This window comes from Vombatus ursinus, unplaced genomic scaffold (genome assembly GCF_900497805.2).
Source record: "Vombatus ursinus unplaced genomic scaffold, bare-nosed wombat genome assembly UNPS02009835.1, whole genome shotgun sequence".
Taxonomy (NCBI): domain Eukaryota; kingdom Metazoa; phylum Chordata; class Mammalia; order Diprotodontia; family Vombatidae; genus Vombatus; species Vombatus ursinus.
In genome coordinates, this window is record NW_020949613.1 from 17,413,959 (window position 1) to 17,431,927 (window position 17,969).

At 36.4% G+C, this 17,969-nt stretch overlaps 1 protein-coding gene across 1 annotated transcript in view; it reads left to right on the forward strand.

The window, feature by feature from the left end:
• ADGRB3 (adhesion G protein-coupled receptor B3) overlaps positions 1–17,969 on the forward strand; it is a 902,542-nt gene that overhangs the window by 854,470 nt on the left and 30,103 nt on the right. The window contains exons 26-27 of the mRNA XM_027852945.1: positions 631–670; positions 8,086–8,729. Of these exons, the coding sequence (XP_027708746.1) occupies positions 631–670; positions 8,086–8,729 (684 nt within the window). The remainder of the gene's footprint in view (positions 1–630; positions 671–8,085; positions 8,730–17,969) is intronic.

A 17,969-nucleotide genomic window follows, 5' to 3' on the forward strand; every position in this document is an offset into this window, starting at 1 on the left:
AAATACAACAATAAGGGTTTTTTTTACCAGATTTGTGCTTATTTAACTATAATAGATGATCCTGACATTTTTAAAATATAAAGTTTAATGATTAAGCTAGAGATCCTTTCTTGTTGCTTGGGAATGAAGATAACTTGAGGAAATATTTTGATTACAAAGAGAGGCAACCTTGGCTTCGTTACAAGAAATATAACCATAAACAATACATTTAATGTTGCCATTTAAAATAAAATACAAAAGTCTATTGTAAAACATTTATATTAATGTAATTTGCAAACATTTCTCATTTTTACTGTTTATAAAATGTCCCTAACATTCTTTCTTTAAAATCATACTCATATTTAATATGGTGGTCAACATCCTCAATAAAGAAGTCACTATGTATTATGTCATCTTATTTAAAACGTCATGTCATCTACAGTCATTTTTATTTAATACTTTGTATCTAGACAGTATTCTTGAAAACAATCTAATTATTAACAAAATATTCTCTCTTTTTGCACAAATATTCTCTCTTTTGCACAAAAAAATATGCCTAATCATATATCTGAAAATTTCAGATTATCTGGGCAGTGAAAATGGAGTTATCACTAAGTGATCATTGTTATGTCTTATTATTTGTTGTTACAGACAGATTTTGAAAAGGATGTGGACATTGCTTGCCGTTCAGGTAAGAATCTTTGGATGCTACAGTTGTTATTTCTGATATTTAAAAAAGTTAGGAAGTTTCATCTAGTACAAACATCATTTCTATTCATGTTTATTTTATATGTTTAATTATATAAATAAATATCTTTAAAATGTTCATTTAGAATTAGAGCATCTTAACTTCAGTAGGGAACTTAGAAGTCAATCTCCTTCCCAGTGTCATTAAAGGATTCCTTTTATATGATCTTTAAGGGCTGTCTCTGAATACTTCATGCAATGAAGAATTCATTACTTTTTTCCATTGACAGACAACAATAATAGTTAGGAAATTCCACCTCCCTGCAACTTCCACCCAATACTCATAGTTCTGTTCCTGGAGCAATAATGTCTATTCCCTGTTGCATATGACGTACCACCAAATACATGTCTTGCTAAGTCTTCCCTTTGTTTTTGCTTTTATACCGTTTATGACACCATTTCTAGACTGCTTTACCATTGCTGGTTGCTCTTCTCTAGATGCTGTCTATTGTATCCAAAATGCAATACTTATTGGCATGTAAGTTTTGAAGACCACATTTGAATCATTGTCAAAAACTGAGCTAAATATATGCCATGGTCTTGTAGCATTTATCATTTTCTCTATAACCTCAGTAGCCTGAAACATGATATGGCTGGATTTTGAGACCTGAATACATTTGAGGTAGTGAAGTATTTTTTTCCTCACTTAACAGGAGATTAATATTTTTGTCCACAGAAACTCACTAAACTATATTCTAAGATTTGGAAGGGTTTAAACCTCAATAAATAGTTCATCTTTATTAAGTACCTACTTTGTGACAGGTATTATGCTAGATTCTGGGAATACAATTAAAAAGAATGAAGGAATCTCCCCTCTAAAGGACCTTATACTCTAACAGAAAGACAATAAATACACAAGTATACAGAATTAATTTAAAGATAAGAAATATAAATAATGCAAGGTCATTGTGGAAGTGTACACTAGCAGTTGGGGGATTGTGATCAGGAAAGGCTTCAAGTAGAAGATGATCCTTGAGTTGTGTCTTAAAGAAAAAGAAGGCTTTTATGAGGCAGAGGATTGCATTCTAGGCATGCGGACTAGCCAATATTAAGGCATGGAGACAAGATATAAGAATGTCATGTGTGAGGAGCAAGGCTAGTTTGACTGGATGGGGAATAATGCACAGTGATGCTGGAAGGTTAGGTTGGAGCTAGGTTATGAGGGCCTTTGGAAACTAAGCAGTTGATATTCCATCCCAAAGTGAATAGAGAACCACTGAAATTTGCAGAATAGGAAAGTGACATGATCAGATTTGTGCTTATGGAAAATCATTTTGGCAGCTATATAGAGGATAGGATATAGTGGGGGGGGGAGGGAAACTTGGAACAACAAGACAAGTTATGAGGCTATTGCAATGATCCAAGCAAGAGGTGATGAAAGCAATGATGCAATTTAGGGGAGAGATTGGGTGCAAAAGTGTAGATCTGTGAATCATCTGCATAGAAAATCCAAGGGAGCTAATGAGGTCACAGAAAAAGAGAATATAGAGATGGGGCCTAGGAGAGAGTTATGATGCATGTTAGAGTATGTGATATGGATGATGAGCCAACAAAGGAGATTGAAAATGAGCTATCAAAGAGTTAGGAGGAGAACCAGGAGAAAGCAATGTCACAAAAACTCAGAAAAAAAGAGAGTATCTAGGAGAAGAGTGTTGTCAGTAGTGTTAAATGTAACATAGAGGTCAAGAAGGATGTGGACTGAGACAATACCATCAGATTTGGTAATTAAGAGATGTTTGGAAACTTTGGAGTGAGCAGCTTAATTTAATGGTGAGGCCACATGCCACATTGCAAGAGAGGACAGGAAGTGGAGCAAATGAGTTTAGACAACTTTTTCTTAGGAATTCGGCTGAGAAAGAGAGGAAAGATATAGGATGAGAGCTTGATGGGATGGTAGTGTCTAGGGAAAGTTCTGAAATTTAGGGGCCCCCTGAAAACTGTAGGGAAAGAACCAGTAGAAAGTGAGAGATCAAAGATTAGAGAGAGAAAGGATATAATTGGGAGGTCAGTCTCCTGGAGAAAATATGGGGGTATTGGGAAGGAGAAAACGATACAGTCAAGAGTGAAATAGAAGGCTCAGGGAAAGAAATCATCAGCAAACTGGAGGCCTGGTGACAAAAGAAGAAAAAGAAGGAGAAGCACATATATAGCCTAAAGTTTGAATAATATTTTACACCCATAATCTGATTTGAGCCTCACAACACACCTGTATAGAAGCTTTAACAAGGAGAATGGTGACCTCTCTATCAGAAACTGGGGGGAAGTAGCAGATAGAGATGATGTGGAGAAAGGGGAAATTGGGAGTTCACATAAAATAGCCTCAATTTTCCCAATAAAGTAAAGCAGCAAGTTCTTTGATAGAGTGAGAGAGAGGAAAGGTGTAAGAAGCTTGAGGAGAGAAGAAAAAGTTTGGAATAGCTTCTAAGGGTAGCAAAATAAGGAATCAATTAGGGAAGAAATAAAGTCTGCCTTGCTGTAGTCAAAGTCAAGTTGAAATTAGATTACTTGAATTTATGGTAGACACAGTCAGCATGGTTTTGTGACTTCCTCCAGCTCTGTTCAGCAGCATGACAGTAGGAACAAAAGAAGTAGAAGGCTGGAAAAATCCATGGCTAAGAATTGGCAAGGGATGGAAATAGTGGTAGGGCAAAGGCTTTGAGAATTGATGGCTGTGTAAAGTTGAAGTGTTGAGATTGGGGAGGGGAAAAAAGTTAAGTCAGTGTGTTTATGGCCTGAAAATGTAATGAGGATTGCAGATCATTGTGAAAGTGTAGAATATGTATAAAAGGGCTGAGGAAGAGTGTTATAATGGAATGATGAGAAGCTATGGTCAGATTAATGTCAGAGTTTTTATTAAGAAAGTGAAACACATGAGGGTAATGGTAGACTTAAGAAAGATTCTTAGCCAGTCCTTGACCTATACTCTTTGAAAAAAGGAGGATGAATGACCAGGATCTGGTAAACAGGAGCCTACATTCATAGGAAAAGGGGATAATTTTTGATATTATAGACTTTTTCATAGGAATGTTGCTGAGTCATGGTGGCAAAGAGAGTGTTTGGAAGAAGCAGAGTAGAGCAAAGAGTATTCCAATTCTCTCCCCCTTCCCTCCAGGATCAGTATATTGAAAGGCATGTAAGTGATGGAAAATATGGTCAGAGTTGCAGTGTCATCTGGAGTAGCCAGGTCTCAATGAAGGCAAATGGATGGGAAGATGTGAGAAAAAAAGATACAGGATGCAGGGAAATTTATTCATTTTGGAAGATTAGGGAAATTCTAGAGGGCATAGCGAAAGCCATGGGCAGAGTTGGATTAGGGAAATGGGTGGGGTATGGTTGAGAAAGGTAAGGATGAGAGAGAACAAGTAATGGATATATCCCCACCAGTGAAATCATAGATCTTTTGAGGCATTTAAGTAAGGTGTCCTCTTGCTATTACATCTCATATCTTGAGCTTTAATTCCTATCATTTTCTTCTCACATGTATGTAACTAGATAAGTGTGTACTGGATCTTCAACTGGAAGTCCCATTGATATCGTGAACCTGATATGTGCAAAATTCAAAAGACCAAATATGAAGTCCTCTGTTTGGCACGTAAAGCTCTTCATAACCTGGCTCATTGTACCTTCCCAGTCTTCTTACACTTTATTCCCCTCCATACACCCTATAATGCAGCAAGATTGTTCCTTGAGTAGGATACTCTATCTCCCGTCCCTTTGCCTTTGCACTGGCTGTCCCCCATGCCTGGAATGATCCCCTTACCCTAGCTCTGCCTCCTTGTTTTCCCTGGCTTCCTTCAAGCCTCAGCCCAAATCCCTTCTTCAGGAGTCCTTTCCAAGTTCCTCTAGTTACTAGTGCCTTTCCCGTTCCTATTACTTTCTATCTACCATACATACTATCTAGATATCTCGTATATACCTGGACAGTGAGAACAATTTTCTAACACTTCCTCTATGCAAGTTAGGCTAGTTTTTCCTTAAAAGGTATTCTAATCATCCTCAAAACTTGATTGACTCAAGGGATTTAAGATTTAGGCTGCTGGCGTTACTTCGTAGTCTCTTAAGTACACAAAAGCCATGAGAAGCTCCAAGACTTCTCTAAAATTTGGCTAGTGGACCATGATGGGAAACTCAGGCAGGGGATCTTTACTCAGCAGAATCATCTCAAAATGTTTCTAAACGCACATCCTTGTTGACTATAGCAAGTTATCCTTCTGCTATAGCTAGTTGTAATGACGTCCAACCATTTCAGTTTGTTGTAATATCAAACATAAACCACCAGGGTCCTATCCCAAGTCAGGCCCAACTCAGAAAATCCTAATTATTTACATGTTGTCTCTCTCTTAAAAATGTAAATCCTCTAAGGACTGAGACTGTTTTTGTCTTTTTTTTTTGTATCCCCATCACTTAATAGAATGCTGCATGGCAAAAATAAATATTTGATAAATGCTTCTTGATTGACCATATATGTAGGTATATATAAAATGTTTATATATATGTATATATGTGTGTATATATATACATATATATATAAGTGTGTATATATATATATATACACACATAGACATGTTTATATACAAACACACATAAATATACTTTTTTAGAAAATCTAAATAGTTGATATGCCTCTCATGTGTGGGAAAAGTTAGCTTTATGGTTGCCTTCACCAGAATTTTTTGAAAGTACAGAATGACAATTTTAAAAGTATAGATGACAGTAGAAGATTGACTCTACAAATGAAAACATAGAGGCTTAAAGATTAAGAGACTTATCCAAGGTTATGCAAGTAGTAACAGATCCAGGTTTTGAGCCTAGGTCTTCTCAGGTCCTTGTGCATTCCCTCTAAAACTTCTATCAATTCTGTATGCATCTTCCACATGCCTATTAATATACGTGTTGTCTCTCCCACTAGAATGTAATTTCCTTGCAGGAAAGGACGATTTTGGTCCTTTTCTTTGTATTGCCAGTATTTACCAGAGTGCCTGGTATGTGGTAATAGCTTAATGAATTATTATTCATTGTCTGAATCTGATTCCAAATCCATTGTTCTTTCCATTCTATCATCCTAGATAGTGACAATTATAAATTCATTATTACTGATGTCCATCACTCTTCTACAAATTCCACCTCTCTAGGTTCTTGCTTTATTTTTGTATGTACCTAATAGTTTAAAATTTTTTAAGTGTTCTGTGAGATCTGAAAGGTTTAAAAATTATTTTTTTTCTTTCATGAAATCTATTAGCTATACAATCATTACCCAAACATAATTGCTCATTAACTACCATTCATTTCTAGTGCTTTATTTTAAAAGATACAGAAATAGATTTTTAAAATCCAAGTTCATTTTGCCTCCTGCAGAGGATTAAAAGGAAACCCAAATGAAATGGGAGCTAATTTTAAAATGTTTGATGTGCATGTGATAAGATTTCAGTGTCTAAAATTTAAAAATCTAATGAAATAGCTGCATACTTTCTTTCTGATGGAAAGGTGCAATATGAATGATACAAGCTTAAACTTATATTTAAGGCTTTTTTATAATAAGTACCAACTTGCAAAAGGGGCAAATACTCAAAAACTTTACCTATGTTTTAGTATATAGAAAGTAATTCTTTTATTTGATAATTGGAAGAGGAATGTAATACATGTGAAAGCCTTTATGAGGAGACAATATAACAACAAATTCCATAGTATATAAACCAAAATGAATGTTAACAGATTGTCTCCATTTTGGAGAGACTGAAAGTCAGGTCTGTGGGATTGTGTTGAACAGAGGTGAAAGAAGATGATGGTTATTTGGGATAAAGGAAGTTATATCACCACTGTCACACTTATGCCTACAGAGCACTTCAAAACAGACCATTGAGCACAACCAAGCATGAGTTAGATCACTACCTTCTTTATTTTTTTTTTTTTTGTGAGGCAATTGGGGTTAAGTGACTTGCCCAGAGTCACACAGGAAGTATTATGTGTCTGAGGTGGGATTTGAACTCAGGTCCTCCTGACTCCAGGGCTGGTGCTCTATCCATTGTGCCACCTAGCTGCCCCCACTACCTTCTCTAAAATAACATGACTTTCTTTTGAAGTAGAGTCAATGCACTCCTAGGAGTTGACAGTAATTTCAATTGGAAAATGCTTAATTTTTTGGGGGGGGGCTACCTATTTGTCCTCCATTTTTAAATCCTGATAAGGCATCTATTTCTTTCCTGAGTTACTTTTTTTTTCCCCAAGGCTAATGAAAGAAAAGTGAGTCACAGAGGCTTAAATTATTTATCTATTTAAACTCAGTTGGTGATTTTCATATACATTCTGGGGAATTAGAGTACCAGAATTGGTTATGTAAAAAAAACTTTCTTGTATTTAAAACTAAATGTGATAAATACCTCTGTTCCCTGTACCTACTTGACCAGATGGACTTCAATGGATAACTGCTCATTAATTTTCAGTGACACAATTTTTGTTGGATTCTTCAGGTGAAACAAGATAGGAATTACTGGCATAAATACATTCATTCCTAATTATCTCTATTCAAAAGATAATTTAGTAATGATTACTAGTTATAGAGCATTTGTAGAGAAAAACAATGAACATTTTAAAAAGCATGAACTAGTTCATAGTTCCACAGAAGATTACAGGGTGGGTAGATGAGAAATCTAACTTATACTCTGTTTTTCTTTTTCCTAAGAGGTTATACATTGAGTTGCTCACATGTTACTGTAAGCTGCAATTTTTAAGGCCATTTTTCAGATTTTCAGAAAGCACGTTTCCACTTAAAGTTATGGCTTACCAGAGTTAATATAGTACATTGACAGAAAGAGTAGAAGTTTCATCTTTGTAGGAAATTATAAAGATAATTTATAAACAACATATAAAAACATAGTTTTAATTAAAGGATCACTTTAATGTTATTAAAGAATATCCCAATATTTCAAAAGATCCATGACTTCATCAGGGTGTACATATTCTCTCTACCAATACAAATCTTTACCTCTCCACACTTTTCGTAGATATTATAATGAAATGTGGTCTAAAAAAAAAAATCATCACTTCATGGCCAACATCCTGGTTGATAAAACCCCCTACACTTAGATGGGTTCTTCCTCAGAGGACAGTTTACATTGAAGGACTTCCCATTTTGACAAAACCATCCTGAGCTCATGTTCTTCTGGCATAGCTTATGAGGAACTAGGGATTCTTGTATGCCATGTTAAAGTAGTGAAATAGGACTTCAGTGCAGGTTGTTAAGGAAAGGAAATAAAAATAAAATAGCCAAAGAGAAAAACAAAGGAGGGCACTAATGGAAAAACAAATGACTTTAAAAGTACAATGACTTTCATTTCCAAAAATGCTGTATTCTAATTACAGTTCTTCATAAGGATATTGGGCCTTGCCGGGCAGCTACAATAACAGGAACACTATCTCGGATTTCTCTGAATGATGATGAAGAAGAAAAGGCAACAAATCCCGAGGGCCTGAGCTATTCAACTTTGCCTGGGAACATCATTTCCAAAGTCATCATCCAGCAGCCCACAGGTCTGCATATGCCAATGAGCATGAATGAGTTGGCTAATCAGTGTCTGAAAAAAGATAACAGTGAGTTACGGCGAACTGTGTACTTATGCACTGATGATAATTTGAGAGGGGCAGATATGGACATAGTACATCCTCAAGAAAGAATGATGGAAAGTGACTATATAGTGATGCCCAGAAGCTCTGTCAATGCCCAATCAGCATTGAAAGAGGAGAGTAAACTGAATATTGGCATGGAAACCTTGCCTCATGAAAGGCTGTTGCACTACAAAGTCAATCCTGAATTTAACATGAATCCTCCTGTCATGGACCAGTTTAGTATGAATTTAGATCAGCACCTTGCACCCCAGGAGCATATGCAGAATTTGCCATTTGAGCCTCGTACTGCTGTAAAGAACTTCATGGCCTCTGAGCTGGATGACAATGCAGGACTAGCAAGAAGCGAAACTGGGTCAACGATATCCATGAGCTCCTTAGAGGTCAGTGATGTGGAAATTATTCCTTGATGTTTGACCCTCATTCATAGCTTCTGTAGTGACCTTCCTTTAAAATGGCACTATTTGGAAAAAGCTACATTTCAAAAAATCAGATATGACTCCTAACAGTGTTGTATTACTCTGTGTGTGTGTGTGTGTGTGCGTGAATGCACACATGTGGAAAAAGTTGGAGAGTTGGAATAGTATATAAATTGCTTGATAGACATGATTTTATCCAAAGTGTTTTGGAATTGCCTTATTAATGAATCGTAATGAAAATGGGCTTTATTAGATTTTAAATTGTTTAAGTGTAGTTAATAATAATAATATGTCTGTCTTAATGAAAGCCAACACAAGCTCTCAGGTTATTCAATCAGCATCATGTTTTGAGCCCCAGGGCTTCAGTAGAAATCCCAAACAAGTCAGATGTCTTCCTTCCTGATCTCTCTGAGGTAACAAAGGCCCCTAAAATAGGTAAATTAATTGTTGGATTATTCCCTTAAACTAAAATCAAAATCTAAGTTTCCTACACAATCATAAGTAGCTAAATCAAAATGGTTTCATTATCATTTAACATAATAAAAAGTGTTTTCTGTTTTCTCAGAGGAAATAGAGTTCTCTGAATTTCCATAAAGAATAACTTTTAAAGTATTTTATACTGAATTCTGGGATGCCTGTCAGGGAGTAAATCAAGTAAGCTAAGAATTATGAAAGACCAATCCCATTTCCACTCTTGTTATATAAAACAAGACATTTCAGAGGATAATCAGTAAAATTTTCTGAGTCTTACTTTACCATAAAATGAAGACAAGCACAGCAAACAACTGTTTATATCAGCTATTGAGTCAGAATTAATCACTTATGAAGATATGAAAAATATTTAATATATTACTGTAGCCACATAACATCCTAACATTTATTTGTAATCTTTTTTTTTTACTTTTTAACCTTTTTAAAATCATCCTGCAGCATTCATTCAAGTTTTTATTTTACTTTGTCTTACCCTATCTATGCTGCAGAGATCCGTCTGTAGTAGAGAAAGGAGTAAAATTAGCAATCAATCACTTTTCCTGATGCCTCAAAAGTCCTAGATTGCAAGCATTCGCTCAGGAGTCATACTTTAGGCCCTCTAGATTGAGCCAGAATAAAGTCTAACTGAGGAGTGTCGCTAAAGAGAAGTTGTCTCTAAACTGTCTCTAAAGACAGTTTATTTGTCTTCTATCTGGTAATGTACTTATAAGATATTCCCTGGTACATACCTTCAACCTTTGTTCATTCATTCCCAGGATAAAACAGAGTTCTGAGAATAACCTAGAGTATAAGTTGCCTCCTCAGGGTTCCTCCAGGGCTAGTTAGGACAGAAGCATTAGAACTGAGGGTGAGTCATACCCAGAGGATGGTAAGATATCCATTAGAATAATCTCTCTGTGGTACCAGCTTCACTATAGGACTTCTTTTCCTGGTTGTTTTAATATCATAGACCACTAATAGCCCTGAGTGACTCTTTTCAAAATTGTAACTTACAAAATAAAAACTGGACCAATCACATGGTGAGAGCAAGGTAGAACAGATAGACAGCCTAAGTGTTTCATTGTTATCCTTGCAATTTCAGGAGAAAGTAAGGAAGGCCTATAGCCCATTGAGGGGAACCCTGTGGCACACTTAAGGGAGGGCATGGGAAATAGCCACACAGGATAGGCAGGCTTAGATGGGTTGTAACCTGCATCTTTGAAGAAAACGTCCAAAAAGATGAGATCACACATTTGTAGACCCTACATGGAAAATAACCTAGCAAGTCAAATCAACAAGCATTTATTCAACCTTTAATGAAGCAGCTATGTAGCGCTTTGTATAGAGTGCTGGGCTTGGAGTCAGAAAGATCTGCGTTCAAATCCAGCCTTAGATACTGTGTGCCCCTTACTTAATATCTATTTGCCTCAGTTTCCTCATATGTATACTTATAACAGTATATCCCTGTCAGGGTTGCCGAGAATCAAATGAATTATTTGTAAAGCACTTAACACAGTGCCTGGCACATAGTAGGTGCTATATAAGTGCTAATTTCCTTCCCATTCCCCCCCACTTACTATGTGCCAAGCACTGTGCTAAGTGCTGGGAATACAATAAAAGCAAAAAGAAAGACAGTGCCTGCCCTCTAGTAGTTTACATTCTAATGAAGGAAAAATAACATCTAAAAGGAAGCCAACATGGAGAGGGGAGACTATATCAGCTCAGGGGCATGGTAGAGAAAGTCAGGAGCCAAACCTAGAAAGCAACAGCAGATATGCTTTCCCTACCATTCTCCTACCATTCTATTCCATTAAGTGGGCAATAGTGATCACAAAATCAAAAATAGTACATTAATTCAACAAATTTCATCAATGGCAGAGAGATCAAAAATAATTCAAATGATCTTTGAGAATTTTTTTGAATATTGAAAAAGTTCTCTAAAATGTATTCCATTCAAGGAGTATCAAAATGGCTTGAATATAATAACTTCTAATTATTTTCATTGAAAAAAAATTTATCACATGTAAAAATCTAAAAGTTTTGCTAAGTGTAATACAGTACACGTTGTGTATGTCTGATCAATGGACTGTACTTCCAACTTTTGCAATGTGCAGTAACCTTAGCACAGAAGAGTAACACCACATTCAATGTATCATTCAGCTCTGTCTCTAAAAAAAAAAAAATCTGCATTTAAATACCTTTGGAATCATGAGGGCTATGTCCTGAAAAGGAAGAATATTCAACATTCAGACTAAAATTTCAGTTCTCCATATTCCTTTTTAAAAACATTTAATAGTTAATTAGTGCTTTGGGTGATCAATTTAGGAGGCAGCTAAAATAAAATGTATGGATGTGGGAATGAATTATAAAAATTAGCATTTATATAATGCCTTTCATTAGAAGATCCTCAAATCACCTTAAAAACACGAATTCATTTATCTTCACTACCCCTCTATGTGACCAGTTGCAATCCTAGAAGTAAAGTGACTACTTTAAGGTGATAGACTGAGTGTATAACAAAGCCAGAAATGGAAACTTTCTCCCCAGAGTGGGAGGAATATTAATGAGTCTCCACATTAATAAAATTATTCTTGAACTTGAGAATTAATTTTTGGTTTGTGTAGCCTTGGACTAGTAAATATTGTGACCTGAGAACTAGGAACATACTGCTGTCAGAGCATCAAATGGTCCATCCACATAAAGTAATTAACCTTCTCTAGGAACCTGATCGTCTGGGAGTTTGGATCAATTACTCCCAATTGTCTACCACAATTTACATATCAGAAGTGAATTAAGTTGATTTGATTTGATAAGAAAGGGAGACCAAAATGAAGGCTTTATGAAAAAATATATAGTACTAAGCCTAGAAAGAAAAGCATGCTGGCAAATGTATTCTATAAATATAATGTCAGTGGGGGAAAAAAGATTATTTATGTTGGGTATTTTAGCAAGTGATACATTTTAAAATGTGTTCAAAGAAGAGGAAAATGGAACAAAAAGAATCCAAGTGGGGGGTAGAACCTGGTAGAAATATATCACTCCATTCCCTCCTCATTCCACTGGCTTCCAGCTACAAATCTCAGGAGTCCCTCTGACAACTTGGTTTGTTGGTCTATTGAAGCAACTGAGCCCAACCAGTCCTATTATAATCTTAAATCTTTGTAACACCTGATGTTAAACGTTTGTATTTTGAATTGCAGACACCCAGAAACATCTGTCTCATTTATAATACTTTTGCTGGGAAACTAAATGCCCTTGATAATATAATTTTGCCTAAAGTTCATATATACATATATGTGTGTGTGTGTGTGTGTGTGTGTATACATATATATAATGTCAACATATATAGCTCAATCATGTCAATGGTGCTGCACTTTTTGTACTGAAATTAATTTTTTAAAAAAGAGACAAAACATGGAAATTTATAGTGTGGAAAAAAGACCCCCCCCCAAAAAAAGAAAAAAATGTAGAAAAACAGAAGCCAGAGGATAGAAAGCCTTTAATAGGGCAATTCAAGAGCCTTCTTAGTAACAGGTTTTGAATGGAGGGGGGTAGGGGAAGCTTAGGAAAAAGTGAACAAAGGTGAAATGAAAGAATAACTTCATAGAAAAGGAGGTGTTTATATAGTTCCCCATAGAATTAGCTTAGTAAAAAAAGGGGGGGGGCTCAATCATACAATCTAAGTGGGTGAGATTAAGACTTTGATGGCTTAGTGAGAGACTAGCATTAGGGATGAAGAAGGTGTTTATTGTAGGTAGGGTATGTAGGCTATGGTTTGAGAAAGGTGGTGATGAGTTGGTGAGATATGCTTTGAGTAACAATTATTCTAGAGACTAAAACAATATTATGTAGATTTATAATCTAGTAGTCTCATTAGAGGAACAATTTCAATTCCATTCAGCTGTAAGAGGTGGCATGGAATAGTGGATAGGATAATGAACTGGTCTTGAAGACAGGACGACTTATGTTCAAGTCCTGCCCCAGAACCTGGGCAAGTCACTCATGTTCACAATGTAACTCTTTAAGAATGTAAGTTCCAGAGAAGATTGCATTGTTAAGAGAAATTTCTTCACCTAGTATTTCCATATGCCAGTGAAATCACAGATCTAATACCTAACCCTAACATTTATAAAGTGTCTTACTGTATGCAGAGCACTGTCCTCAGTGCTGAGGGAGATAAAAGTTTAGTGCTTCATCCTACAGAGCATTTTACAAGCATAGACCAATCTTGGTGTGTGTGAAAATATCAGGGATATTTTTTTCTTAGTGAATAGCTTGTATTGTATTGGTGAATAGCTGATATATGAGTAGAGATAAAAAGTCATCAGAGTGGAGGAGAGTTCAGACTCTTTTGATTAATCTTTTGGGTCATCCATAAGGATGAGAAAAATCAGTAAGGCTAATAGCTGGAGGATATAGAATAAAGACAAGCATGACCCAAATGTTGAGGTGTGTGGATGAACAGCAGACAACAGCATCCAAGCACTGTAATAGATGGTGAGAGAAGTAGATAGAGAAGTGTTTAGGGAATGACACTAGGAATCCAGAAGATATTCTCAAGAAAGGCCAGCAGAGGAGGAGAGGAACCTAAAGAGCTGTGTCTTCATGGGCATCCAGGTATTCTTTAGATTATTATTTGGCAAGAAAGAGGTTAAATATAAATCCATGATCAAAATTGCCCAAAATTGCAAGGGGATGACATAGACTGAGACAAAAGAAAACTATGAAATTAAGAAAATAGGGAATGTATGCAAGAAATAAACTGCCAGAGCTCAGGAAGGGTTTTAAGTCTATAGGACAGTGAGAAGAGTTAAGGATGAGAAGAATAACAATGAAAGGAACTGCAGACTAGGAAGGAGGAGTTGGGAGCATAGAGACAGCAAAATGGAATAAGGTGAAAGAAGGGTACTCAAGGGGAAAAATAAGACCTGAGGTAGTGTAGCAGGATAACCTAATCATACCAAGACAAGGAAAGATAATGTGGAATAGACTTGACATGCTGAGAAAATTTTGGAGGGAGTCTTTGGAAAAGAACAAAGTTTTGCTTAGATTAGATGAGGAGAGGAGTAAATTAAATTGGATGTGGGGTAAAGGGAGGAGAGAAGAACTATAGGTATATTGAACACACTGGAAAATATCAGATTCCAATCCCATCTCAGACACTAGCAGTATGATCCTAGGCAAGTCACTTAATCACTCCTGGTGCTTCAATAAAATTGAAACAGTTGAAATCAATGGCTTATGACATTCCTTCCAGCTCATGATTCTAGTAGCTGGAGAAATCATTGGGGCTACCAGGTTTAGTAATACTTTCCAGCATAATTTTGACCTCTGTGCTCAATAAGTTCTAGTGAAGGGATGAAGTGGGACCATCTCTCAAAATAGCCTTAAGACTTTTTAACATGTTATAAATATGTTAGATGGTCCAGTCAACAGAGAAAGAACAAGCCACAATTGAAGGGACAAATCACTTGAGCTCAATGGGCCTGAGTTTCTCACCTGTAAATGAGGGGCTTGGAATCTATCATTTTCAGAGTCCCTTACAGCTCTAAATCTATAATCCTATGATTCTGTGACAACCCATGTCACATGTCTGTTGGTATGCATGATATATGAAAAAAATGACAGAGGAATGTCCCCAGTACAATGGTGGACACCCCTCATGCCACCAGGGCAATTTCATGTGAAAGCATAGGCAAAAATTTTACAAGATGAACAAGATTAGATGGGCTGTGATTTTCATTACTAAAAATACCAATACTGGTGATCACAGAGCTATAATAGTATTAGAATATTAATTCTCATATCCATGAGGGCTGTGGTTATATGACAAAAGATAATCTTCTAGAAAATGCTAGTTAAATTATTGGTGTGATTGTCAGCAAACTTGAATTAGCTATCAGAGAAATAGATTGGGGAAGGGGAAAAATAGAAGGAAATGAGGAAGTTATTTTTGTTTTCTGTACAAAGTGTATTATTTTCAAATAACTTGGAAAAGATATGAAGCTGGGCACCATGGCATGTATCTTCAATCCCTGTTGCTGGGGAAGGCAGAGGCTGGTGAATTCCTTGAGTTCAAGGTTTCTGTACTAAGTCAGACATGGATATGGGGAATGCCTGAGAGTGGAGGGCCACTAGGCTGCCTAAAGGGACTAACCAGGCCTGGTCAGAAAAACAGCAAGTTAAAGCTTCCCTATTTTCAGCATTAGAATTAGGATAATTGTGCTGCTACACAGCCTGGATGAGATAGGGAGACCCCAGTCTAAAAAAAAAGAAAAAAAAAACTTAGTGCTACACACTGAAGAAAGAGAGAGGGAAGGAGGAAAGGAAAGGAAAGGAAAGGAAAGGAAAGGAAAGGAAAAAATGTTTGGGGGAAGGAAAAAGAAAAAAGGTAGTTTATTCTTTGATGATTTTGTAAACAATCTCCTATTACATATATGGAAATCATTCTGTCCTCTTTAAATTTTTGAAGACATTATGCTTGGCTGTGTCAAGGTAGAAGCAGCCTCAGAGACATTAGGAAAGATGGTGGATAAAGGCCAGTGTTAAAGAGAAATGTATCAGATTTCAGGTTGAGTCAGCATTTTAGCTTACCAGAGATCATGAAACTAGGAGGAAAACGTAGTGAAAAAATAACTTGAAGTCGAAATCTAGGATGGAAGCAGAAACATTTACCACAAATTTGCCTCCTCATTTGGTATTCTCCCCTTTCCTTCTCTTTCTCCACCAGCTCTCTCTCACACAGTCTGATCGGAATCTGACTGTTAATAGCCTTAGAAAGCAGTATTCAAACTACATAAATCTGCTTCCTCTGTTGGACTTTTCAGCCACACTGAAGCTAAAATTATCCAAGTTCAACATCTCATATGCAATGTTCTGTAATCGCTTGCCTTCATTACTCTCTAAAACCTATAAAATTATGAAGATCATGATGATGATAAAAATAATGACATTTACAGAATACTTTAACATTTCCCATACATCATCTGATTTAAGCTTCATAACAACCCAGTGAGGTAGGTGCTACAGATCTTGTTATCCCCATTGTACAGATGAGGAATGTGCTCAAAGAGGTTATGCTCATGGTTACCCAGCTAGTAATGGAGGAGGAATATGAATTCAGCTTTTAAATTCAACATTTCACTACATGACACTATAGAAAACTATAATAAGAACCTAAATGTTGACTCTTGACGAATTATTGAGTGGCTATACAATCAATCAGAAGAGTATCATACCTAATGTCATGGGGGAAAGTGGAAAGAGTAAAGGTTATATGTTTAATTTTTAAAAAGCATTGGCTTTAGAATGAGAGGAGATGGGTTCAAATCCTGATTCTGGCACCTATTACTCAGGCAGGACATTTCTTTAAAAAAAGCTTGGGATTTGAATTGGAAAGACCTTGGTCTAGATACCTGCTCTTTGTTTAGGCGTTTTTCAGTTATGTCTGATTCTTCATGACCCCATTTGGAGTTTGCGTGGCAAAGATACTGGCATGATTTGCCATTTCCTTCTCCAGCTCATTTTACAGATGAGGAAACTGAGGCAAATGGGGTTGAATGACTTGCCCAGGGTCACACAACTAGTGTCTGAGGCTGGATTTGAACTCAGGAAGAGTCCTTCTGACTCTAGGCCCAGCACTTTATTCACTATGCTACCTAGCTGCCCAAATACCTGCTGTGAGACCTCAGGAAATTTGGTCAATCTCTAAATTTTAGTTTCCTCTTCCCTAAAGAAGCCCCTAAGGTAGCTCTAAATATGTGGTCTTCTGGTCTCCAGGAGCATGGTAACATAGGTTTAGAGCTAGAAAAAATAGGGTTTGGGCTAGATTATCTCTATGATCTCTTCTAACTTTAAGATTCTACAATTCTATTACTTAGTTTATTCATTCCAGAAACAGAAAAATAGATATTAGTTTGTAACCTTATTAGATTATAAACTCCTTGAGGACGATGACTGTCTTTTGCCTCATTTTGTATCCCCAGCACTTAGCACAGTGCCTGGTACATAATAAGTGCTTAATAGATGTTTAATAATGGATTGATTTGGAGATGTACAACAGGTGAGATTAAGATAATATATGAGTTTGAGATTTGTTATGCCATAGTTCCCAAATGTTGTATCTAAGTCATCATCATCTTCTCCATTCAGAAATTATCCCGCATTGGTTTAATTTTCTTATTCATAAAAAATAATAATCCCTTAATAGCTTAGGCATGCTAGAAGCTAAACATATAGTTTCACGACATTAGCACTTTTAAAAAAATCTCTCTATTTATAAATCCACCTTTGTACCTCAAAGACAACTTAGAAGGAGGCAAGAGGAATTACTTTGGGATTATACTGTATATGCCTCATTCCCTGATGGAATGGATTGTAGAACTGGAAGCATGATGATTTTATCCCTAGAAGTCCTTAAGTCAATTGTCCTAGTGGGGCTTCCATTTTATCCTACTCTGTACTTAGTTAATCATGGGCAGCATTTATCTCTGTGAGTTACAAATGGAGGCTGTGTCAACTACTACATTCTAGTCTCAATTTTCCTACAGAAATAGGGCTACCATTTTTCTGTACCAATATGAAAGCTTGCTTAGTGAGGAAAAACACACACAAAATGTGGGCCACTTGTGTAACAATACCCAGGGGCCTGTCCTTAATTGATAACTCAAGATCTAGCATACAATTCTGTGGCCTTCAGCTACGAAGTCCAGCAAAGACCCTGGTGTTTGTATT